Genomic DNA, 27,503 nt, shown 5'->3' on the forward strand with positions numbered 1-27,503 from the left:
GCACACAGAAACTGATCTGAGAAGTCATGGGCAATAAGCTCCCAAGTTCACTGGAAGAAGCATTTCCTCCTCTCTTTGGCCAAGCGTGCAAATTTGAGGCAATTACAAATTAATCAGCAACAACAGTCCTTACAAGCAGCTACCAGTGGCAACATCATCTTTGTGTCACAACCCAGAGGTGCTCAGAAAAGGCAACACAGTTTGTATTTGCATATGGGTTTGCAAGCAGTGAAAGGGAAGGAACTGAGACCAAGCCTGACACTTCTCTCTGGAAGCACTATAGCCTGCAGGGACAAAGTCTGCAAATACAACAGTGGCATTACCAAACCTGATGATGTCAGTTCTTCATGCTCACACAACACTGCACATTACCGGCATGGACTGGCAGTTAACCTCAATGTTCAAAACCTTTTATATAACTACACAAATACACACAGAGGCAAGCACACTAACCTCGTCTTCCAGTCTTCCTCTGACTTTGAACGATTTTTGCGGGCAGTCCTTTGTTTTTCTTCTAGCCTCTTCTTTTCTTCACTAGCTAGATCTTGAAGGAATAAAAATACACAAATAAAAATACAGATGATGTTAAAGTGTAATATAAGACAGGAACATTAGTCTAGCTGACCCAGCAAATAAGGGAAATAGTAAAAGCTGTCCATTTAAAAAGCATTCTACATAACACAGAAGAGCTTCTGGTTTAGTCTAACAGCGAAGCCAGGCCACCTGTGGCACAGGATCAGCCAGTGGAACTCCAGTCTTTAAGACTACTAAATACATGTTTATCCATGGCCTAAGGACCCTGAAAATGTGTTTACATGACAGCAAATGTGAGCTAGGGGAGATGGCATACCTCAAATTTATTTCAGTAGGGAAACTGATTAAGATATTCTGGATTTATTTCAGAAGTCTGGCCACCTACTTCTTGTTAAGGTTTGGGCTAAGTTGTTACTAGTGCTTAGTTCCTGATCAATAGGAGATTGGAATACGCATTTCCAAACCACAAAGCATTGTCTCTCTGCAGCATCCCTTCATTTTTTGTTAATGCACTAAGGTAGCACGGGTCATGGTCCTAAAGAAGCAGAACAGTTGCTTCTGTTTGGCAGAAAGGATGGTCAGAACATCTGAAGAGTAAGTCAGAGCAAGAAGCAGATAAGGTGGAAGGTGATCTCTTTCATACTTGAATCCTCAAAACCCATTTTATAAACATCTTAGAAGGAAGTAGTTGAGAGAATAATTTTTGGAAGACTGGCAGCCGTTCCCAGTTACCCTACCAGCTACTAACACACTGCATATTACCAGTCTATCTGCTAGACAAACTTTATGCTGTTAGTATAGTTAAGGAATATGGTCTGTTGCCAACACCATAGTTATTTGCACTTCAAGTTTAGACAGACAAATTACTGGGAACGCTATGAATCAAGTATGTCCATCCTAATGGCCACAAAAGAATTGTACAGGCAGGAAAGACCAGTTGTGGGAATTCACTGATCTTCTAAAATCCTCCAAGAAGTGGCAGCCAAGAAAAAAAACAAAACAAAACCACACAACTGCATTGCATTATGCCCATGTCACTGTTTTTAATACCTAGATCTCAGACTGTTTATCAGAAATAGTCACAGTCATTGCATTGTTACATAGGTGAAGCTGAATCAGTGGTGTCATGATTTACCCCAATCACTTAGCAATCCAGAGAAAGCAAGAGCTCCCATGCTTTTAGTCTACAAACCTGGCCATCTTGCTTTAATACACAAAATTCCAAAGAAAAAGGAGCAAAACAGGGCCAGGGAAGGCTGTTCCACACCATATTGAAGTATTTAACACCAAGTCACATGTCAGAGGACTAAAAGACACTTTTCACTCTATGGCATCACAGTAACAATCTCTATGAGGTTTCTAAAAAGCACACTATTTCTACTCACTGAAAGTCTCATAATGTATTTCTAGTTCACTATTTTAGGACAACAGAAGTGTTTGATTCCCAGTGAAAAACAATTTTGCATCAAATATACTTTTTGGCATTGCAGTTTCACTTAAAGAGTTTTGACTGCATTTCTCAGAATTGGCACATCAAAATACTCATTTTGCATCTGGCTGATGGAAACAGAAAACTGGAAAGTTCACAAATACTTCCTTGCTCAGAGACTGTCTCCTTAGACAAGTTTCCAATTATAGGGCTTGACTACGGAGCCCAGCAGAGGGCCTAAAACTAAAGAAAAAGCATAGCATAATGAAGTTTAAGATTCTTGCTTATATGGAAGAACATAAGCAAGTTGGTCGTGTGGTGGGTTTCTGGCCAGAAACTAAGCACCCACAAGCCACTTGTTCACTCCCATCCACCTCAGTGGATTAGGGGAGAGAATCAAAGAGCAAAAGCAAAAAAACCTCATGGGTCAAGGTAAAGACAGTTTAATACATGAAGGGAAAGAAAAAAAGGAGGAAAAAGTGATGCAAAGGCAATCACTTACTACCTTCCACCAGCAGATCTGTATCCAGCCAGTCTCCAAGCAACAGCTACTTACCCCTGACACACAATTTATTGCTGAGCATGATGTTATATGGTATGGAATATCTCTTTTGTCAGTTTGGGTCAGCTGTCCTGGCTGTGTCCTCTCCCAGCCTCTTGCCCACCACAAAAACAAAGAAGGCCTTACCACTGTGCAAATGTTCAGCAACAGCTAAAACACTGATGTGTTATCAACACTGCTTTGGGCACCAATCTAAAACACAGCATCATATATGGGCTTGCTATGAAGAAAATTAACTCCATCCCAACCAGAACCAGTACAGGTGGGTGACATACCTTTCACTAGAAGCATACCACAACATGCAGAAAGCTGCATTAAAGAGTTAACTGTCTTGAAGCATGGAGGAATGTATCTTTATGGGTAGCTACTTACTCTAACAGTTCATCTAACAACTTGAATGTGGAATTTCCTTTTTTTTTTTTTTTTTTACACTGTCCTTCAGTTTTAACAAAAAAATAAAACCATCTTTGCCAAGAGCTGAAGTTACCTATTTCTCCATTTTCCATGGCTCTGATATCTGGTCGTAGCCGGCAGTCAGTTTTGGGAATTACACTCTCCATTTCTTTGTCCAACTCATTCAAAGCCATAGCAAAGCTAGTAAAATTATACATCTGAAATTCAGAGACAAAGATAAAAAGGTGACTTTATGATGTCTCTAGCTGCTAGTCTTCATACACAAGAAAGCTGCTGTCTAAAAAAAACCATCCAAGTGCTTTTTTATTATTTAATCACTCAAGACAGGAATACTCAAGATACCAGCAAAACCATACTGTCAGGCAAAGTGTAGGTGATCCTTGGTGTTTCTGTTTAAGCAGGCCAGCATCCAATTACTCAGTGCACTACTACTCTCATCTTCTCTTTCCAGTCCTACTGGTATTTCCCTATCTCTGTAGAGAGATTTCCCCCTTGATTAACCCACTGAGGGCACCTTTTCTTGGTCCAATTCTTTGTCTTTCCAGTTGCACACATACTCTTGTATTCCACCCACTGGCTCTCCACCTCCACAGCCCTTCACATACCAACACATGCTACACAGGCTTTGCGTCTTCTAGAAGTGTCTGCCCTCTAATAAAGCCCTTCAGAAGAGATTTCTCACAAGGTAGGTGCCTCAGTGGTGGAAGCAGGGTGGAGAGAAGAGGTGGGGAAAGCCCCCATACTGGGTACTAGCTACATGAAGCATCCCATTTTCCACAGAAATTCCACTAACTCTAGAGTCATGCCTGTGGCAGTTATCCCTCCAACCTCACAGAGAGTTAAAATTGTAGTGGAAAAGTTTGTTGCAATGAACAGGCAAATCTAGACTTGTTAATGAAAAAGACAACAAATGCATTTGCTTTGTGCTGAACATACAGAACAATAGGATAGCACACATTTTCAATAAGCAGAAGCATAGCTGACCTGTGCTGAATTTGGAGGTCTTGGAGTTATCTTCCATAGCAAAATACTTCCAGGAATAACATACACACTCTCAGAGTCTGGCAAAGGCATCTCATCTGGTTCCTCAGTATTGCCCATCTAAAGGCAGCACACAAAGCAAAGAGGAGTTCTGTGGAGTCATAAACCATTTACACCCATTCATTCCAACACTGGAATTTACATAAAATTATTTCCCTGACCAAAAGTAAATAATTTCACCAACAAAGAAATTTTCTAGACACTTGTCAAGAAAGGTAACAGCATTGACATAGCATACACACTCCCAATTCCCTGCCAATGGAAGACTACTAACCGTTTCTTGCATCAACATCTTCATAGGTATAATCTGGATGTTCATGTGTTAAGAAATGTCAGTACTTCCACCACAGAGATGTCCTGTTTCCTCAAACACAAGCCTGATATTTAACTCCATTACTGCTTCACTAAAGTTGAAGAATAGAGTCACATTCCTTATCCTTCCACATCAAAGAAATGCCAGCACATAATGCAAATGGCTGTCTTCAGTCTGCGCACAACAAAGCCCTTCGCTACTGCTCTTTGCTCAGAGGAACCTTTCCTTTCCATTGACCACTACACCACTGAAATGGAAAACTGCAAATGTTAAATGAATATCCTAGATTAGCCACTTCTTCTGGGAAGGGTATCCCATGAAGGCTGACATGTATGGCCTGAGGCAGCTGCAGCCACAGCACTGTGAAATGGTTTTCCTAGAAAGGGAAAAACTCCATCCAGGGTTACCAGGGCAGTAAAGAATAACTGGTGGACACACTGTATATGTGACCTGAACTAGTTCTAAACCACCACCCTTTTTATGCACAGCTTTAAAGCAGCTGGGGTCCAATGCTGCTGACATTAATTCCGCCACATAAGCGTATGTTACAATACTGAACTAAAGCCAGCTAGATGATGAATATGGCTCTCCCAAGAAAACTATCACAGCTAAAAACAGCAACACGTTTCAGAGACCACTGGAGAGTAAAGCTGAACTTAAACGCAACTAATGCTCTAATGCTTTAAATAGTTTGGCTACATGCCAACAGCTTTAATCCTCCTGCTAATAAGATTTGCTCTCTGATGACTGCGTCAGATAATAGAGACTGATGTTTTAGTGCAAAAAAAGCCAGTACCCAAACTGCACTCATTTGTCCTCTGAGATGATTCATGTGTAATGCCTCCAAGAAAATTAGAAAGAACAGGATTCTGTTTCACTGTGGAGCACTTGGGTACAGTGCTTTTAATAATGAACAGGTTGCAAAGTGACCAGAACAGCATGCAGACCAGGTTCAGTCCTTCAGCTATTAGGAAGATAACCAGGGCTTTTATAGCTGACTACATCTGAACCGTGTTGGCAACCTGTCATTCTGTCCTTTAAAAGTACACTGATAAATCTTGCAGAAATTGGGAATCTGAAGCAGAGCAGATCAGAAAGATATCCTCATATCAAAACAAAGACACTTCAATACCAGACTGTCAGGCTCCAAACCAACTTTTATAGAAAGGCTACAATACACACTGCAATTTGTGCCTTGTTGGATACATTATCTTAAAAATGGTATAAGAATTACAAAGAACTAGATAAAAAGTGGATCTTCATGTTCTCTTGCCACAATGATGTATATTATATGCTCAGCGCTACTCAGCCTCTCAGTATATTGCTAGGAGGGTAGTAACAGACTTTGCCAAAGCAACACCTCTGGTGTCTGAAAACAAGGCAGATATGAGGGCAGTTGCTGTTGCCTTACATTATGTTCTTCCATGTATTTGCACTGAAAATTCTGCATGAAATGCTTCACCTTGATTAAAAAAGGCTCTAGTTTATTCAGAGCAGGATCATCCTGGTCTAACCCCAGGACTACTACAACTCTTCTGATGTTGGTAAAATATCACCTTTGCATACATGAAGGCTTGTCTAGCTCCCTGCAAAACTGTTTTTCCTTAAGTTTTATCCCTATAAAAATCAAAGGGATTCAGGTGAAAATCTGGGGCAATTTGCAAAAGGATTTGCATCCAAGCAGGTACCCTAAAGGGAAACAGAAGTGATTCTTCATTAGTAGCAATGCAGGATGAACGAACAGCTGGAAAACAACTAAATAAATCTGAAAATTCTAATTAGGACAAGTTTGGAAGACCATGTACTTTCACGCCTGAATGAATCCTTTACTACCATGAAGGGACAAAACACACCCAGACATTATTGATGAGACTTGGCTCACCTAGATGCTCAAAACCCATAAACAATATCAATTCCTCAAACACAAGGGGGCAGTGGGAACACATACTCAACAAAGACTATCTGATTCATAGTGTGCATTACAAAGCTTTCAGTTTTCTACACTCAACGAGTTCTGTGAAATGAGTAGAAAAAACATGCTTTTCTAGAGTCAGAGCAACATTACAGCTTGAGCTTTGTGCAACAGGATGCTTTATTTTGAAGAGAAAAGCAAGGATCGTCTCATCTTAAGCACCGTTGGAAAATGCAAAGTGGTAGCTGAACAAAGACACAGGGTACGTTTTTCTTTGCTCCTTCTCTCTAGAGCTCACAGGGTCAGACTCAAAGAGAAGCAGTAATCCCCAGCACTTTAGCACTCTCCTGATGAGAAGCACTGGAACAATCTCAGATACAGCAACAATGTGAACCTGCACAGGAACAACTGCTTTCAGATTTCTCTGTCTCTTTTTCTTAAGTATAAAAACTACCAACACTTAAACCAACAGAAAATCCGGCTTCAGTCACCAAAGGGGAACAATCCCCGTTGTAAGCTACTATCTGAGTAGTTGCTCTTCTTCAAGCTGTATGTTGTGACCATCACCATTCACCTTAATAAAAAAAAAGCATATTGCTGACCAGAAATCTGGAAGAATTAAAAATGAGTTTTTTTCCAGAAGTAAAGTAAAAATGCAGTTGTGGAGATAAAAAGCACAAGCATTTCTATGGTTGTGAAAAGTTAATAGAAAGCAGTACAAAAATTCCTTGTAAAAACTTCTATCAAGATAAGAAACAGTCTCCCCTGCCTTTAGGAGTCCAAATCTTTCTATTAGAATATAAATGTTATCATATAAGATCAGAACCATGGTCCAACTAATGGATATGCTATTTCTTCTGTGTGACTTGGGAGGAAGAGGCAGTTAATGAACCAGCCAGTATTTAGATCACTCCAAGTTTTGGGAAGCTTGAATGCAAATACTTGAGAGAGAAAGCATTTTATCCCTTAATGCTTGTACTCATCCAATCTGTTCTGTATCCTACTAGGAAAGGGAGGCTAAGTGAAAAGAAATTTTAATGCTTTTAAAGGCTACTAAAATATTTAGCTGTCTTATCATGCTTTATGAGATACCACCTCTTTACATGATTAATACCTGTTTACTGCTTTTCTTCTCTTCTGCACTTTTCTTGTCATTTTTTTTGTAAGCTTCAAATGTAGCTGGGTCAACACTGTACAAACATTCAGTCCACTTCCCATACAGCGCACAGAGTTTCTTTTTGCTGTCAAAAAAAACCCTAAGTTTACAAAGGACCTTTAAGAGATTTGTTTCATCATTTCAGACAAAAATATTTGAAAGAAGAACTTCTGAGAGCAACTCTTAAAACTCCATTATTGGCACTGCACAATTCACAACCTTGCTGTTGCAGGTTCACACTCTTGACAGACTATGTTAAAGGCATTCAGTTCTACAGCTCCCATCAGAAACAGTGGGCAGCCATTTGTCTCCTATTAGGAATGACGCTGTTACCTTTTATCCTGAATGTAGCCTTCAACTTTGTGCAACTCCTTCCCAAAGAGGCCGCAGGGCTTGAAGCTCAGTACACACTTTTCACCAGTTCTAAAGGCAGAAAAAGAGGGCACTAATTACTTCCAAATGCTTTTCCTCTTCAAACTTGCAGAAAGTGAAAGCACTCGCACTCTTAACTTACTTATGGTTAGTTATTTCCACATTTCCATACTGCTCAATCCAAAGTTTGCCCACAATAATGTTATGCACACAGCACGTAGGATTTGTCCATGTGTAGGCTTCACTGTGTCTAAGGGAGGGGAATAAAAATTAAAATACTATATCTTTGTACCAGATGTCACTCCTGCAACAAGCCATCATCTATAAATCACACCAAGTCTTGAAATGGACATGGCAATAAGTCAGGAAACCCAAGAAATTTATTAATCTATTGCTACTGATTTTATCAATTCCTTAAAAAAGCAACTTCAGTGCAGTCACTGTTAGCACTGAATGACATGAGGAAAGCCAACAGGACGCAAGTGTGCTAGTCTTAGTAGGACTGACGTCCAGGCATCTGCAGAACATAGAGACACAAGCCCCAACTACTGCTACTATTAGTATGCAGTATATTAGGAGAACTGATGGCAGTTCCTTTCATCTTCTGATCCCTTCCTCCCCACAAAGCAATCTGCCATCAAACATTAGGATGTGGGTATTAGACATGTCCATTCCTAAGCCATGAGACTCTAATGCACACTAATCATCATGGATGTGGCCACTGTGCCTATGCAATTACTACTTATCAACTTACTCAAGAAGCTCCAAAGTCATTGTGCCTTTTGGTTCTGCTTCCACACTCTTGCCCCAGAATTTGAGCTTAGGATAAATTGATCCATGAAACACAAAATCATTATTTAACCCTTCAGCATAGAAAGCACTGATTGGTGGATGATGGCTAACTTGCTCTGAGAGAAGTCTAAATCCAAGATCATCTCTGCAAAATAAAGATAACCAAAAGCATGTATCTACATATCAAGTGTAGTGAAGTTGCAGTTCTTTTCCCCAGGGTGAAACAGATGATTGGACCCATGCTTAGTTGCTGTACTCAGTGCAAGAGTTAGTTAAAACCCGAGGATAATACAAAAAGACACATCAACTAATCGTAGAACATCCTCATTCTAAATAACTGAGGACATAATGTAAAAAGGTAAAAAAGGTAACAAGAACTACCAAATCTGATCATCCAATATATTTACTTTTGATAGTGACCTCTTTCTTAAACTTTTGCATAAACACAGACCAAAACCTCACCCGAGAGGAAAATTTGCCCTAGGTGCAGCTGCACACTAACAGACTAACATTGCCTATTTGTATTCTGGACACTCATTTAATGAATATTACAATTCTAACACCTCCTTTATGTACCATGCATCTTTTTATTCAGAAGGCTTCAGAAAAAAAAGTCATTTTTGTAAATAAAACTTGCTTTTAAGCCTGGCAAATTTCATTTGCCTTCTCCAAGTTGAAAAGTTAAGTAGTTTCCCTTCACTGGAAGGGAAACACCAACATGCATTGCAAGCACCTCCAGCAGCTGCTAGGAGAACAGGTGGAATCTTACAAGCTGAAGAGCAGTCTGCAAGCCACCTGGCAAGTCTAACAAAACATCAGTTACACAGAATACCAGTCTCCAGTGCATCTCTGTTCATTACCTGATCAACTCATATGTCTCTCCAAGCAACGGGTTGAACGGCTTCCCTGTACGTTCCCACTGTGAGGCTACAGCAGACACAGCAAATGCAGCAACACACTATTCAAAAGAGTAAGACTACACAGTTAATATCCTGGATTTTAGTCTTTATCAAGTATCAACAGCAGTCATGGTATTACATAATGATTGTTCTGAAAATGCTTAGCAAAGTTCTGTTTGCAAGGCAGGGGAATAAACAGTTTTCACCAAAAGGCTAAAAAAAGCAAACCTCAGGAAAAGCAAAACATTTTCATAGATAAGCAAAATTGGTTAATGAATAAGAGAATCCGACATGCAGCAAATTACAGCAGTTCCTCCTACAATGAGACTATGAAGAAAAAAATCCCAACGCATTCATCAAGAACTAGCACAAATTACCACACTCGAAGTACCTGCATTCGCTCAGTTGTGCTGGAAAGTGAGCTGGCTTTGTGGATGAGGTATGTATGCTCCATATACTCTGTAAGTCGCTGCAGAAAGCTCAGTGGCTCATTGAATATAACCGGCATTGTGATCTTTGACAACTCCTGATGCACAAATGAAATTGGTGTTAAAAACCAAATGATTAGATACACTGGCCTGCAGTAACCCAAGTGTAATTGGCTTATTACAAAAATAAATGATGCTCTTAGTGCTAATGCAATGTGCTTGACCTGGCTCCGCTAACGCTAAAAGGAAAAAACCCTGTACATCCCTTATGAGCTTGATAAGCCTATCTATGTTGACGTTAAGGCTACTTGTAAAACAAAAAGAAAACCAAACAAACAAACTTCCTATCAACAAATGCATTAAGAAGGTGAGATGAAACAATGGAATGATGTATTAAGGACCCTTTGAAAGACTAAGTTATTTATTACTCTTAAAATAGATATAGGCCATCTAATTACTTAAACATATTATCTTTTTTGGAGGCAGGTGGGGGGAGGAGGATGAGAAAAGACAGGGAAACATGGTGGCACAGGAATAAAAACAGGGATTCTGTACTCTGAAGAAAAAAGGAATTTTTGTAACAGGAATAAAAATTTAAAAGAAGTCCTACAGTTTTGATGCTGTTTATTCTCCTTCACATTTTTAAAAAGCATGCCCTGCCCTCTGAATGCATAGCATAGCAATGTTTTAAACTGCCTCCAGTAGCAAATTAAAAGCATATAGTATGACCACTAGCAATGTGCGCAGTAAACAGCACTGTTCTTAACCATAATAGCAGCATCTGGCACTAAAAGCTTTGGCAGACGCTTCAGTACAATCCGCTCCAAGTTCCACCCCTCCCCCAACTGCAACTTTCCTGCAGCAACTTCTACAAAGCAGAATTAAGACGTTTATGCATTTTTTTTCCTGCACGCACCTTATGCAAGACAGGCTTTCAGTCTGTTCTTTGTATTTTAAGGTTATAACACTTTTCCGCTAAAGCAACTGTAAGAAGCCTCAGGTGCTTCACAGCAACTCAGGAGACTTGGAAGTGCTGATACAGGCATTCCCCAGCATTTTCACATCTCATTGCTTGGTGCTGTTTCTAACTACAGCAAGGGGAGGAGGAGAAAACAACAGCACCTAAACACACACACACATTCCCTTTTGTAGGCTACTGTTACAGGCAGACAGAAGTTTATCAGCAGTAAGTACTTTCAGCCTATTGCAGGATCTAATGGAGAGAACTCTTCTCAATTCACTCTTAGCTGGAAGCAGATTAGGTGGCAACCAGCTAACCTCTGATCTGGTCACCATCTGGCCAGTGACACCATGGGGAAGGGGGAAAGACGGAGATACTAAGGGGAAGGGAGAAGAGCAAAATTAAAGTAGTTGGTTTTTTGGTTTTGTTTTTTTTTTTCCACAAAGTAAAAAAAATTTTGCTACCACAAAGTACTTTAAGGGTTAAAATCAAGAAAAAATGCTTTTACTGAAGGAATATTGCTTTGACCAAGCCCTACCTTCTCGAGTTGTGAAAGCAAATAAAGCTCAAACAGCAAATTTAAAAAGAAAAAAAAAAATCCCTCTCCCCAACAAATGTTCATTTGGGCTTCAAATGAAACAATAACTTCACATCTTTTATCATAGCTTTCTGATTACCTACCATTCCAATGCATTTTCTTAAGATACTCCAGATACTGAAGTCATTTCTGGAAAACATCGGAGATGGCAAGCTTGTTCTGTGGAAAGGAACAGGGAAGAAAGCAGAAGTAAGAAAAGTTTTCCATTACCAACCATGACTAAGAATACTAAATACTCTTTTTTGAAAGTAACAGTTTTCCAATTTTTAAATTAAAAACTAAGGGGGAACGACGGTGCTGCTTTGAAGCACTTAAACTGTTTTACCTGCACAGAAACCTGAACTTCTCCAGAACCACAACCATTCCCTTCATTTTGCCTAAGAGCAGTGGAAGAGGATTTCTACATCAGTTATCAGACCAGTGTTTTCATAGTGGCACCGTTAAGATATTTAGTTGTGTCTTTGTGAGAAAAAGTAAGTTCTTTCCAAGTAGGTACATATGTACGTTCACTATGTCTGAACAGATTTGAGGGTTAGACAGTGGGAGTTTTTTTGCTAGTCACCTGTGTACTGACAATGAAGGGCCATCACATTTATTGCCTATATTAAAATCAGCCCTCAGGAACAACAGAAAAAGCAGCATCATTAACAGAAAACACAGCAGTATGTTCTACACAGGGCTGACATATCCTGAGGCAAGTCTTAAAACATACTTTCAAGACCAACACTTAGGCTATGTAATACAGCCTGTACTTCTCAGCTTCATGAGAAATCAGGCACAGATTTTGTTCAGTTTTGTTAGTGCTACTGACCAGCTCAACTCTTAATCCAATTTACTTATAGAAAGGCATTAATATAGATCAAAGCCCTTTGTCCACAACAACACTAAAATTCATGTTTGGCTACAGCTCACTCAAACTGCAGGAACTATATGAGTTTCAAAGTTCAGTTAACTGTCTAAATGTTCATGTTGCTCTCCTAACCAAGAAGGTCTTATCTCCCCCTCAAAATAGCTAAAAGCAATATCTTTTTTAGAGAGTGTGAACAGGCTGTAGCTGCCTCCTCCACCCCACTTTTTTGATAAACAGAAACATTGCCAGGGAGGGTAAAAAAAAAAAAAAGTATTCAGGCTAAGTTGTTAGTTTCAGTAGCCCTACTTGCTGTGTTACATCCCATACTTACCTGCTACTGAAACACCTTTACCAGGGCTGATGCTTCGGTTTTCAGAAAGAACAAAACCAAAAAATGCTCCTTAAAATACAACATGCCCCACCCAATCAAAAACCTAGTCATATGCCTGAACTCCTCACGGTACCAAACTATGTTTTGTTAGCAAGTAGCCCAAGACTGACTCGTTTTACTTAGCTCCCATGCAGGGGATGAGTTGGTAGGGCGATTTATTTTAACTGACTAACATGGTATCACTCACTCCCTATTCTGATTTTCCACTGATAAAAAAATATTTAGTGAAACAGATCATCTTGAATAATATAAGTATAAAATACTTCTGTGGATGCTTTGATACAAATGTCCAGGAGAGGACAGTGTCTACCAAGTATTCAGTTTTATCTTCATTTGTAGTGCTTACTTATTTTTTCTGTGTATTCTTTAACGAAGGCAGTTAGCAGAGCACGTGTTTGTATTTAAGTAAGCCCTTCTCCATGTAAAACGCACATGCCTCTAGTTTGCTGAAGTATACACAGGGATTGCTTTTCTTACGTATTAAAACATACCTTTTCATTAAAGTTAACCTGTCCCTCAGTTCAATTGGTTTAATTACTTGAAGTTGGCATTCAGTTTCTGCCTTCATCCATATTTTTTACCTGTATCAGCCAAACTTGATATGGGAGTCAGTTCTTTTCTCCATGCAACACACATACTGAAGAAACAAAGCAGTTTTAAGCCACAAAGAAAGATCCCAGGGATAAGTAAGGACATGTGGAAAAATGACAGGCAGCCAAGACTTGAGGCCTACTAACCTTGACATACTCCCTGTGATTAAGGGAAAGGTTTGTGAATGCAAAAATTTCCTTCCAGATGTCAATTTTAGAAACAACTCAGGAAGTTAATTTTAGCTTTAAGTGACAAAAAACATCTGCTGGAATTTCTGTGCAATAGAACAGATAAGATGTATTTAAGATCATTCACTTAAACAAAAACATTTGTCCAAAGCATTATCTATAGTAGATCAACTACTACAGCAATGCTGTGGGGAAGGAGACGTGATGTGAAAAAAAGCATGTTCAGCTTGCTCTTCATGTAAACCTGACCAAATAACCTCCTGGCTTCCAAAAAGCTAATCACAAACATGTTTGCATTCTGACTGCATTGCTGGCTACAAAAACTCAGCAATAAGAGGGAAACAGCAGCAACAAGTGGATGTTAGATATTGGCAGATATTACAGAACATTTTTGTGCAAGGGTTTCTGGGGGTTTTGTTTGTTTGTTTTGGCTTTTTTTGGTTTGTGTTTTACTGGGGGGGTGTCTGGGTTTTTTAATTGTTGTTTTGTGGTTTTTTTTAAAGTTTGGCTCAGGTTAAAAATTTCCCTCTTAAAAAGAAGTGATTTGAATGCTTCCAGATTATTTAATGTACTATCTCTCAAATCCTCTCTCAAAAAGTTTTCAAAAATTAAGTCCACTCTCAAAATACTCTATGAACAATCAGTAGGATGGAAACTACATTTTAAAAAAAAAAAATCAGAGTAAGACTAAGTGGCACTGGCTTCACCTATCTTTACATGTACATCCCAACAGTTTAATTCCTTGGAATCAACAGATTTATTCCTACATCTCCAAAACCAAAATACACACTTCCCCATCAAAAACTGACCTCCACTGCCCTGTGCAAAAACCTCACCACTCAAATAAGAGAGGCAGATTAGAGGTCAGGTTTTCTAGATGAAGACAGAAAATAGTCTTATTTATATTGACTGCTAAACAGTGTTAGGTACTCTCATGTGCAACCCAGTGCAGCTGCAGATCCTCTATTCATCTGAGGAACTACAGGAAGGTATCAAGATTTTAAGCAAAAGAAATTAATCTGGTCTATTCTCTAAGTGACTTGTTTCCATGTGGTTAACACAAGTAGAAGTTAAAAAAGTTATAGCAAACCCAAAGGTGTAAGGATGGAATTAAGTGCTATCAAAACATTCTGATCCCCTCACTGCAGACCATCAAGAAGTTAAGGTTTCTGCTCTGAAAAGGACACAGGTGGCATCACAGGTGATGTGTATTTAACCACATGCCCTCTAACTAGCCTCAAAACCAAGACAGGCACAAAATGGAGCCAGCAGCTCCAGGTAGGTAACACAGTTCTGAAGTCACATCAAACAGAACTCGCACCAGGCCAAACATGGCTGCCACCAAGAGCCTCAGAAACGAGGCTAGAAAACACCACACAACTCCCATCCCCTGAGAAGTTTCTCTTGCAGGTAAAATTTAAATTGGCTGAGCTCTAGGGAGAAACAATTTGCATCAATGTATTTGTGGACAAATCCCAATGTGTCACCAAGGCGACAGGTAAAAAAATCTTGACAGTACAGCTCAAGCTAGAATGTGCTCTGTAGCCATTTAAGTCACATAAAATATGACCATACTTTATCTATATGCAAAACAGATGTTTCCACTTTTCTTTAGCAATAAATTATTAGCCAGCCAACTTACTCATTTTAGTCCAACATCCTATGCTCTCTTTATTACTAAAAGACACACAACCAAGAGAAACAACTTACACAGAGGTACTTGTTTATTACTTTTCCTTCCCCTCTATAAAACCAGCAGATCTTAAATGCTCCTCCAGTCACCTGCTCCCTACAGTTTTGACAGCATAGTGCAGTGTTATGGCAACTTCAAGTTATTTCTTCTTTATAGTAAACGGAAGATCAATTCCTGTTAAAACTCTTCAAGACAATGCATGTCAACATACATCATCATTTTCATGTTGAACATGAATTGCCTCCTTTCTCCTCATTGTTTCCAAGGCAATGAATGCAGTTTGGATGTCCACCTTCACCTAGTGCTTCCCTCCTACCCCTGAACTTCCTGCTCTAATTAGGAAAGGCACTTAGCCAAGGCCATAAATAACACATTGCTAACAGCACAAGAGTGCAGAGCAACACGCTTAGTCAGCTGCTTTATGTTACCTTCCCAAACCACGCCGTGACTCCACCCAAGCCCTCATTTGCCTTAGTCTTTACCTAGTATGGGAGGGATATACATGCAGAGGTTAAACCTTAAAACATCAGGTCTCTGACATTACCACATACTTCGACAGTCACTGCAATTTAACTATTTAAGATACCAAGTAATTAAAGCATGTCTTGCTTGCCTCTGGAAAATTAAATATTAATTTCCTGTTTTTACAGAAATCTGGTATCCCCATCATCATTCTGCACATCCAAAACACTTCCAAAGTAGTCTTTTTGAAACACACTGCAGTCTGGCTTGATCTGTAGCACAAACATTATAATGCCCTTTCACTGAAACTGGAGAATAGTGGTGTCCATTACATCCCATTAACTCCAGACCTATTGTCCTCCTTTATCGGCAAGGAAACAAACAAAAATGGATCATTTGACAACACAAAATAAGCACATAAAACATGGATGAGACTTTTCAAATAAGACTCCCTTTGTTCACACTTGAGTTTCTGATGCCAGTCTAGCAATATTTTTCATTCATTCCTGATACCAACAGAAGGATCAAATGACTGGAAATTAAAGAGGCAATAGGAAGCATACATCATTAAAGATACATGAAGGAACTAAAATCCACATAGATTTCAGTAAGCTCTATTAAAAACCAAGTGTGTCCATTTTTACATAGACATTATATTTTATTTTTACTTATTCAGATTTGAACATCAAAAAACAAGATACAAAGGAGCATAGTAGCCTTAGAATAATATCCTTTATAAAATCATACCACAACCAACTACTTGTTGATCATCCCTAACAAAGTTTTAGAAGTTTTCACAGTTACCTTTTAAGAGATTTCTGTGGTCCTTTACTCACTATTAATGCATATTATAACAACTTAACAATGGGCAACATCCTACCTGTGTTTTTTGATTCCGTTAGACAGCGACTCCCCACTGCCACAAACCTTTTCTTCAGACACGCTTGAAGTTATTGTATCTTTTGAATCCATGCTGTCCTCTAATGAGTAGGCTGCTGTTGTTTCAAACCCACTTAATGATTTTTCAGATTCTGAATCTACAAAAAAGCAGATGCATGTTAATGAATCTACCACCTGTGCTAGACTTCAGTCACTAACAGATCTTCCCTCTTTGTACAAAACTGAAACCTAAGTAGGCTACTGTGTCCTGATGACAGCATCCATTTGGTAAGTAACTAGTACTGCCACAGACCACTGCAGCTCTGTATCTAGATATAAAGAGATCACATGATAAGCAAGAACGCAGTACATTAAAAATCCTTTATCAAGCAGAGCCCAAATCTGACATTTTTATTAAACTGAAGCTACTACAACTTACTTAGGACAAGTGCCAGTGTCGCAGAGATGCCAGTATCTTACCTAACTAAATAACAGTTACCTTAACATTCAAGTATTGACTCCTTCTATACGAGATTTCAGTTTGGTCTCAATTCTTAGATACTTGGTGCTGTTCAGCAACTTCCACTTCCCAACTTACTGAACAAGTATCAAAGAACAGAAGGAGGTATCGTATGCAGTGGATTACATTAGCCACGTAAGTCTCAGCAAATCCTAAGTGATAAGCTCACCAATCAGTAAGATAAACTTTGTACTCTGGAAGGTAGGTTAATGGTACAATTCACATCACATCTAAAACTAAACCCAACATCAACGACACCACCTTATTTCCAACCAGTGTTTTGGTCAGGTAGTGCTTGACCAGCTCTGGAGAAGGGACAGTCTTGCCCCAAATCAGAAAGTAAAAATTTCTTGGCAAAAGGCTGTATTTTTGTTTCATATTTTTCTTTCAAACCTGACAAAATTGTCGAAGGATTATCCAATTGCAAGTTCCAGGAAGCAAGGGCAGCTCAAGACAAGTAAAGATACACCAGTTTCTGTCCTGTTTGGGAAATCTTTCAGCAGAAACCAGGTACAACACTGAATGGTAAACAGTTTAATGCAAGCCTCACTGCTTCTGAAAAAAGTGAACCCAAACTGTAGTAGACACCATTCCTGCTACGTACTTCTTTTAGCATATGCTACTGCTCTTGGCTACAAATACCCAGAGAAATAATTGCAAGATTAGTCATTCTCTCACACACTGATTCTAATTCAAAACTAGTAATCAAAACCTGCTTAAGTAGTAGTCCATCCAAAATGAATATCAGTCAGATCTGTCCTTTGCCAGGTGCTTTCTTGTTTTTTCTTAAAAAACTATGCCAGTAGCTTCTCTAGAGCATGTAAGCTATATGTTGCTTTGATGAAGGGGACAGTGACAAGAGGACTTTCCACTACATCCAGTTAACAGAAGGGTCAAGAACAGGACAAAATCCTGATGAATGGATGGGCTGTGCTACGTCTCCATCCTCTCTAGAGAGAGTGATATCTAGAAGCATAAAGGAGATCTTTCCTTTCATTGAAAACATCCATCCCTATCCTTGACAAGACGGTACTGAAATTAAGCCAGTTGCTAGGGAATGAAAAGAACTGCCAGCTGGTGCTGAGGGTATGTTAAAAAAGTGGACTGGCACTCCAGAGAATCTTCTCACAAGTTTCCCCAAATTTGTCAGTCTAGTTCTGTGCCAAATTATGATATAATGTATCAAATCATTAGTTTGGTCGGTACTATATATAACAAGTAGGATAAGGAGAACCATTTTTACTTGTGGACAAGTCTGTTACATAAAATACAGATCTCTCCAGAGATCATAAGCCCAGGTAGTCAGGAAAACACTGTTGTGTATCCAAATATCACAGAGGAACAGACACTCTAGCAGTGTAACACAACTTGGGCCTCAGCACCGTGACCAGATGACAAGCTACAAATCCCTTCAAGGTAAGTATTCCACTTCTCTATTAAAAGAGCTGCTCAACTGTGCCAATGGTTATCATGACAAGAAACGCATGAAGCAAACCCAGTAACGTAAAGCAAAGAATCTGCCTCCTGCAAGGCTCCTTGCTTCTCCCTTACCATCTGGGACTGTCTTGTTTTCAGACAAGTCACAACACACAAATTCCTCAATTTGAGTTTCTGCAACAGACCTAGGACTCCAGAGGTGGAAAGGGAAGAATAGGAAAGCTTCACCAGAACCGTTGACCACTCTCCGATGTGCTTCTCAGTATAACAAGGATTTTTAAATGCTACACCATTAGTTCTAATGCTGGCCTTACAGTGCCAGAGACAATCATGCTGGACTGAACTCAGCACCTGCAAACCTCTCCAGACCTGTAGACACTTATGACCCAGCCTTCTCCAGGGCCTTACTTAATACAACAAGAGCATGCTATACAATAAAGAACATCGTAAGAATGAAACCAGATGCTCCTGTAAGAAATTGCTCTCTAGAGAAATCTCTCCCATTTTCCTGAGAAATGGCTCTCAAAGGTCTCAATTTCCAATCCCTAAGCCTCAGCTACCTCCTTTGACCCAACGAGCTTAACAAGCCTTGAGAGTTTGTTTAGGTGTCAGAGTGAACAAGCCTAGTATTGTATTGTGAGCACAGATCAACAGGCAACTCAAACTGAGCCTTCTCCTGTGTACTTGCAGCTAAATTTCTTCTGAATTAAGATTTGCATACTCCCCCGTTACTGCAAAAAAAGATTTATATTCACAAGTTGCTACAGAGCAGCTGTCAAACAGATGACTAGGAGAAAATGAGATTTTTCTTCTATTGAACTTAAGGGGGTGTGGGCTGAGGAAGGAGGAGAAGAAATAAGAGTCCCTGTTTGGAAGCCAAAATTTTTAAGTGAACTTTGAGACAAGACCAGGCTGACTAGGAAGCACTCCAGCTCATGAAACCTGAAGTGTCAGGGTAACAGTAAAAACACCAGCTACACTTCAGAAGAGTGGGAGAGCAAGGGGAAACAGCAGAAGGAATGACAGAAACTTAACTCAAGGGAAGTTCATCTCCTATTGCAACAACTGCTAAGTCTTCAGTTCCAGACAGAAAAGTTTGGCCAATGTATGTGGTTAATAAATACACCTGAGAAAGGCAGTGTTTAACCACTGGCAAGGTTGGGTTTTAATTCTGACCAAGCATCTCCCATCCCTTTCCGATACTTGAATTCATTCTTTTAACTAAATTCAAGGCAAGAAGTCCACAGTCAGCAGTGGTCACACAGAGGTTGTGGAATATTTTTGGTACACGTTCAAAAAAAAAAGCCACTTGACAAACAACCATAAACGTGGAAGGAAAAGGCAGTAAGTTTCTATGATTTTTTGTACAATTTTTACTTTTAAGTGAGCTGGTACCTAGAGACCTAATTAGGAAGTGAGCAAAAGCAACACAACTAGTCTACTACTACTTGTACCATTTAGGAGCACTATTTATAAACACAGCACCCATTAGTGGCACATAACAGTTGAAGCTGTACTATGACAGGTTAGCTTTAGTATAATCTAATTATTCCTGTAGCTAAGTAACTGCTTTTATAGCAAGATCGCATCTACGTAAAATCATAATACCCCCCTCAACACACACAAAACCTGTGTTTGCAGAAAACCCCCACCTCTCAGAGAGGGAAATCAGGACAGTTCTATGCTCTTCCCAAATTGGGTGTGCAATTTGCATATAATTAGGGAATCTTATCCGCAAGGCAAAAATCAAGTACCTTCACCCTTTAATTCCTGACCCGCTTAGCCATTTTTCAGCATTGTGGATGGACTCTGCATTTGTATTCTGTTTTCATATGCTTCCTGAGGTCTGTATACTTAATCAAAGTTAGTAACTTTTCCAGCTCTCTAGGAGATGCCGTTGGTCTTATTAAACTTAGCTACTCGTTTAGTGCTTCTTCCCTTCCCCAAGCCGCCCCGCCCTCCGTCCCACCCTACTTTAAACGTAGAAGAGTTTGACACAGGTTAAGCATTCAATCCTGAAACAGAGCTCCAGCACTCCATGGGCTATCGAGTTTAATTACACATTTCCACCACTCCCATGATGAGAGGATCAGTGCACTGGGATGCACTATTAACTGACCTATTGCTATCAGAGTATAGGTTAATAACACTCTTAACTTTGCTGTTCTTAACACTGGATATCATGCTTTGGTAACACAAATAACTCCCATCCCTGTAGGTTCTTCTTTTCATGTTCAGTGTCTACTCCCCTCCCACTGCAGAATTTAGGAATCGGCGCAATGGTCAGAAAGCACTGATAACAGCATATCACTTAAAAAGGGAGACTTCAGCAAATAAACTACTACTACAGTAAGCAATCTTACCACATTACAAACATTTTCCTCATCCTGGTTTTGGAAAAGAAAGAGGATATTTCTGTAATTGTGCCCACAATTTCTACAAACAGAACTACACAACACAGATTTATCAGTGACCAATTTAGTCTATGCCAACATTAGCAGGTAGCACAGCTCAGTTGGAGCAGATTTTCAAGCCAAACAGATGGTGCAGAGGACTTGACACTTGAACTAGATAAATTTCTGGTGGTGTTCTCTTCAGATTAGCTCTACTCTCCTACCACAGACTGAGTGTCCAATAGCAACTGGACTGTATCTTCTGATTCAGCTTCATTCAGGAGTCCAGTTCATGCAATCAGATTGCTCTACAATGTGAATCAGAGCATGGTGAATGGGGACAAGTAGCTGCTGCTGTGAACTTATCCCTTCTAATACACTTGTTCAAAAAAAACTCTTTGAAAAGTCCTGCATTGCTCTGAATTGTCACAGCTAGTAATACTTTTGTTGATGGTAAATGAGCAGAAGTGTCTAATATGCAGGCAACATTCTCTTAAAAAACAAAAAAGCAGCAGTGGCTTTTTCTTTCAACCTGTCAAGTCAAAGCCAACGATTCTTCAGCTCAAAGAGCAAGCCTAGTTATGCAATACTCACACTTCCAAACTCACTCCTACGGTGGAGATTTAAAAATTCAGAGAACCATAACTAGAAAAAGATGGTATCCTAATAGAAAAAATACTGTCAAGTAGTGGCATTTTTCCACTGACAGACATTATAACTTGTCACATCACCCTGTTAAAATACATTGGTGTTTGCTCAATCTCCTATACAACATAGTAAGATAATTCATGAATATGTCTATCAAAAAAATCAGTATCATTTAACTTAAATTATAGGTCTGCAAATCAGGTTTAGCAAAAGCTTTGAGGATGAAGTCCTAGTAGTTTAGATTTCTGGAGGTATAAATTTTTAGTTTCTGACAATTAGGCCTAGCCACTGCTCTCTGTTACAAAAATATTTATCATCATCTCACCTATCTCATTAGCTTAGGGAAGACAATCTACATTCCCCAACTCTGAGCCAGTGTCATATATCCCCGACTCCTCTGCTCCCACTGTATTCTTGTCATACTGAGACAAGAAGCCTCCTACTTGATACTCCACAGACGTGGCAGAAAAACAAGAGGGTTAGAAAGTATAACCAGGATCCCAGTCATTAGCAAAAAACCCCACCCCAAACCACACCTGCAAAAAACTAATTCCTTTTGTGCTTACAGTGAAAGTCATAACATGCATCCAGCAGCCATGAAAACACAATTCCCCTTCAGTAGCTCCCCCAAAAATCAGAGTGCCTTTCCCCCAAACACATGCCTTCAGAGACAGAAAGGACCCTAATCACTGCAAAGCCCTAAATGTGAATATCCTAGAGAAGAAAATCTAACACAAGTCCAATGAAGTTGCCATTCAAGAAAGTGAGTCTTGATTGCAATTTAAATATGTCAAATAACTTCTCTGAAAGGAGAGAGAATTGACATATATGTTTTTCATATACATATATATATACACACACATACACAGATATATATGGCCAATAAATTTCACAGTTATACAAATACACTCGATGTAGTTTGTTTGCAGCTTCAAGTGACAAAAAGGCCATCTCTCCCAACTACAGAGGAGGCTTTGGACACTTTCATTAAAGATGATTTAGAGACCAGGTCAGTTATGAGATGTAGGTGTAAAGACTAACAGCTCTTTAAAGCTGAGTATTCTCTCATACACACAAAGCAAGCCTTGCTGGAGAGACTACATTCCAGCAGCACCAGATAAACAACTATTCTCTGCTTTGTTGCGACAAGCAAAAGAGCCTGAAGCCTTTCAGTAGAATTGTTCTTTTGGTTCTGTTTGAAGAACCTGTTTCTAGTGTTCCTCAATCTCTTCTCCTTGAAGGCTTGATAAATTTGTTACTGTGCCAAGCAGCCACGTCTGCTTTCCTATGCTAGCACTATACTTGATCACAGAGTCCACTTTCCCTATTTTGATTCTCTGCTTAAGTTGTGCACTGCAGAGCACCTATCAAGGAGTCTGGGAACACTGCTTTTCTCATTCATCAGAAACATCAGACAGTTCAGCTCACAGAAAAAGTGACCCTATACTCCCTCTTGAAGTATGCCATCACAACCTAATTACCTGCTACAGTTAGACTATGTTCGCCCTCAAGCTCTTCCAGATCCTTCGTAGCTGTAGACAGCTGTGCGCTATCTACATGACCATCCAGTTAGAGCTATTACTGAGCTGTGCTATGTACAGCCTCTCTATACAAATGCATGTTGTAATCATCTTATGCAGCTCAGAGTTTTTAAGAAATCACTATTTGCATGTTCTGCACATGAAAATATGAAAGATACTAAACTGAAAAGCAGACAGGGAAAGAAAAGATATTTCAGAAATGCACAGAGGATTTCAATTCATCCTTTTCTTCCACCTGTAACACTTAAGGTATACAAAAGTGAAATGGAACAAGCCTTTCTTAAGCTCATTATCCCTCAAAACTAGTGATTTTTATGGACTGATCTTAACAACAAAACAAAAGAAAAAAACATTACACCAGCACGGAGAAAGCAAGTCAGAAGACTACCAGATACAGTTACACCTCCTAAAATAGGAACCTTAAGTTTCGCTATTTAAAAAAAGGGCGTAGACATGCAAGCAATCAGACCTTTCATGATTGCCCTATGGTTTTGTAACTTTTTGTCAGGCCAAGGTGAAACAATACAATTCTGCAGGTGAACTCGGGTAAAATTTTAGAGGTCCGCTCAAAGCACATGAAGCATTCTCCTAAAATTAGCTCCACGTTAGAAAGGCAGAGATTTCACTTAAAGTGAGACTGTTCCCACCCCTGCAATGCATTCACCACACGTGCTGGCTACACAATCACGTTCTGAACATCATTACTTACCTGAAACAGCATCATAGAATTGCTCTTCACTGATGATGCTGAGAGGCGGAGATCCCTTAACCAGTGACTGCTCTAGTTCATGGTGTTCGGTAGCTAGTGTCTCTAATGCTTCTGACAAGATCTTGTTTTTCTCCTGCTCATGCTCCAGTTTCAAATTCCTCACCTATAAGTAGATACATGTATGAATAAAATCTCATCTCTCCAAAGAATGTGTAGCTGGAAGCTATTCAGAAAATAGACTCTAATAAATAAATAACTGGCACACAGCTGGAACTGAAACCACATGAATCAATGAGAACATTACAGTATTTTTGTGATGACAATAAGGTTGTTACTCAGCATTTTCAATAGTTGAGAAATCTGACAAATAAGATCTGACAGTATAAATCACAGTTCCACAAGTGACTTCAAGCCAGATAACTGTACCTTAAAAACGAGTGGAAATATTTACGACTCTACTTGGAAGACCCTTAGAGTTAGTGATCAGTTTCTACACACACCAAGCTCCTTCTACTAGTCTGCTCTAATTTGGGCCAAGCAGCATCATCTAAATTGAATTACAGAGCAAATGTGAATGCCAGCTACAAATAACCACAACTGAACTATGAGCTGAAAACATTTAACCCTGAGGATTACAAGAGAAGGTTAAAAAAAGAGATTCCTCTACTAACTGATTTAATGTCAATATAAACAGCCCTCCCTCCCCATTCCCGAAACAGTTTATAGACGAGCCAGAAGCTGACAAAAAAAGAAGCCCAGCCATCAGACAGTGGATGGGTTTTTGTAAGGCCACACATGCAATCAGCTCCAGAGAGGATGATGTTAAACACATCTTGAATCTGGGACTAGTAATGGGAGAGCAACATGTCCTTCCTATTTCCTCCTTTTTTTTTTTTTTTTTTTTTTTGCTGTGCTTTCCATCCCCCTCTTTCTGCCAGAGGAGGGGAGAGGGCTGCAACTAACAGGTGAGGAAGGGCCTCTTCTCCCAGCCCAGCAAGGCTTCAGTGTGCTACTTCTTCAGTCCCTAAAACCATTGACTCTTATCTTCCTCTCTCCCTTCCTGTCCCTTTTAAAAAGCATCACCAACCACTCCCTTGTCCTCTAGTTTACTCTCAAAGGTCACTTTACAACGCTAATTCCCCCCTTCACTAAGAACATGCAAGGACACGACAATTAATCTCTTGGAACAGTTACAGGGACAACTTACACACTTCCCTAAGCAACTTACACATATACCAACATTAGCTTTTTGAATCTAATTTAAGAACTGTTCGTATGTCCTATCTGGTTACATTTTACATTAAAGCTTTACTTTGGAGGCTTCAGCCCCCTAGTTTGTAACAACCACTCAAATAGTGGAGATTAAAGAGCTGGGCCCAAATGAGGGGGGTGCAAATTTAGAGGCTAGAAAGGAGATATTAAAGCAGATTTGCCACTTCCAGAGAAGAGTTTCTATGCTGGCAGTAACATACCCTCTGGAGAAAGATTTATGGAAGAAATTTTCACCCCCTCAGTTGTGCCAAATACTAAATCAGCTGTTTTGGCTGCCAGGCTCTGAGTGTAAAGGGGCAATCCAATTAAATGATAATTAAAAGAGTATAAAATTGGGTTGCTAATTGAAAGCAATAAAACCAGTAAGTCACTTACTGTCTAATAGTTTTACCCTGAACAAAATGATGAAAAAAAAGTCTGGACTAGTTACTGTCACTTTCATTTAAAGTTTACTCTGACTGTACCCACGAACCCAATTACTGCACTGTTTCATACAAATCAGATATGCCACTGCAAAAGATCTGTTATTAAGCAGTTTCTGTGGGGGTTACATTTTGTATCCTATCAATTAGTTAAGGAACTGCCCATTTAGAGAAACAGCATCAGTATTCCACTCTCCTGAGAGAGGGAGGGTGGAGGACTGAGAATAAAATGGTACTGTTCATTCTTCTTAAAACAGCAAAGTAAAATCAGTGGTATTTGCAATTTTTTTGCAGTATTGAATTAGATGCCTTTATGCTTTAATATTTCACTTTGATAAATATATGGGTGACTTAAATCTTTACCTAACTTAAGTTTCAATATTTAACAGCAAATTGAAAGAAAATCCAAATATATCTAACAAAACCCAAATGAACCTTTTTTTTACATCCTCTAAAAGCACGGTAGTGTGACTAAACAAGCGATAACTGATATAGGCTTCAGACACCACACCTCCCCCCAAAAAGTCTTTTATTAACATTCCTCTGCCCTATCATAATGTAGCGCTATTCAGAACAGCAGAAGGTATGCTAGAAATAAATTCCCTTTTTGGAAAATCAATAGCTGACTTTACAGTAAGGTTCACTTTTTTGTGTACTTCCAGGCTTCCGAGCTGCCAAACACTTACTAGTACAGCAATTACACACTACTACTAGGTAACAAAAAAGTTTTTCAGCTGTTATGTAAGGAGCAGGACACTAGCCAGAAACTAAGGAAAAAAGAAAACATATTTAAGTTTGTTGCTTTTAACCTTTGGGATGTTCATTAATATCTGAATGAAAATTCAATACCTGGGAGCTGGAGACGAAAGTCCAATATAAAACTTTTGTCAACAGTACTGAGCTTGTGGGAGGGACACACACATTCAGAGAGCAGAGAGGTGGCTCTACAGACCTCTACAGCCTAGTACTCAGTGAAGGGTAAGAGTTTACACTAGTAGCTCTTTGAAGGTAGTGGTCTGGAGATACTGTCTGTAACTATACTATGTCCTTAAGCACCAAAACAGTTCTACAGTGTCAATATGAAAACCTTAAAAAAAGATGGTTCTACTATCATCCTACCATCATTTGACTGATTTCACCTGTAGAAAAGCAATGCTGGCAGAGATAGAGCTACAACCTTCATGTACTTTGCTTAAAAACACAGGTACCACTGGAGAAATAACCTTGTTTGAAATAAGCATACTGCTTATTTTTATTTTTTAAACACAAAGCCGCTTTAAGCAATACCACCATTTTGTCACCTTGTCTTCTATCATTGACAAGAGACACCTCTTAAAACCTTCTGGCTGCAATTTAATTGTAAGGGCAAGATATTTTGGTGGTGTTTTGGTGGTTTTCCCCCAGAACCACACACTCCATTCTTAACTGCTTAACAAGAAATATGTAGGGAGATTGGCACTATTTTCAAAGCATAAGTTTATTGAACAACATAACTGACCACCTCAGTGATAGGTTTTCCCAAAACTTAAGTAGTAGATTGCTGTTGTGCATAATTTTGCCGTACTCTATTTTTCATTCACAAGACTTGGCCAGTGATTAAGTTATGAGATGAATTATTCCATCTTCCTGGCTACTCCACCACCATTTTGAGATGACACTTCAGCTTTATCCCTTTTCCCAAAGTTTTTATTTCTGCATCCTGTCTTTTTTTCAGTGCCCCAACGCAAAACCAACTGCAAGATTACAGAAGGAACCTCCAGACGAGTTTTAAAAATGCTTATTAACACAAAATCTTTAGAATCCATGTATAAAGCAGGAAGACAAGCATAAAACGACGATACAACCCGGCAGGCAGCTAAACACCACACAGCTGTTCCCTCACTCCCCCCAGTGGGATGGGGGAGATAATCAGAAAAAAGGTAAAACTTGTGGGTTGAGATAAAGACAGTTTAAGAGGACAGAAAAAGGAAGGGAAAAAATTATAATGATAAAAGAACATACAAAACAACTGATGCGCAATATAATTGCTCACCACCCACTGACCGATGCCTAGCCAGTCCCTGAGCAGTGAGCTGCCACGCCCTGGCCAGCTCCTC

At 39.4% G+C, this 27,503-nt stretch overlaps 1 protein-coding gene across 1 annotated transcript in view; it reads right to left on the reverse strand.

Moving 5' to 3' along the window:
* The window catches only part of OSBPL1A (oxysterol binding protein like 1A), a 76,844-nt gene that overhangs the window by 4,513 nt on the left and 44,828 nt on the right, over positions 1–27,503 (reverse strand). The window contains 12 exon segments of the mRNA XM_049827333.1: positions 454–544; positions 3,013–3,136; positions 3,924–4,040; positions 7,320–7,446; positions 7,695–7,784; positions 7,876–7,983; positions 8,488–8,670; positions 9,386–9,483; positions 9,816–9,950; positions 11,495–11,570; positions 16,467–16,623; positions 23,714–23,876. Of these exon segments, the coding sequence (XP_049683290.1) occupies positions 454–544; positions 3,013–3,136; positions 3,924–4,040; positions 7,320–7,446; positions 7,695–7,784; positions 7,876–7,983; positions 8,488–8,670; positions 9,386–9,483; positions 9,816–9,950; positions 11,495–11,570; positions 16,467–16,623; positions 23,714–23,876 (1,469 nt within the window).

This window comes from Accipiter gentilis, chromosome 2 (genome assembly GCF_929443795.1).
Source record: "Accipiter gentilis chromosome 2, bAccGen1.1, whole genome shotgun sequence".
NCBI classification, from domain to species: Eukaryota; Metazoa; Chordata; class Aves; order Accipitriformes; family Accipitridae; genus Astur; species Astur gentilis.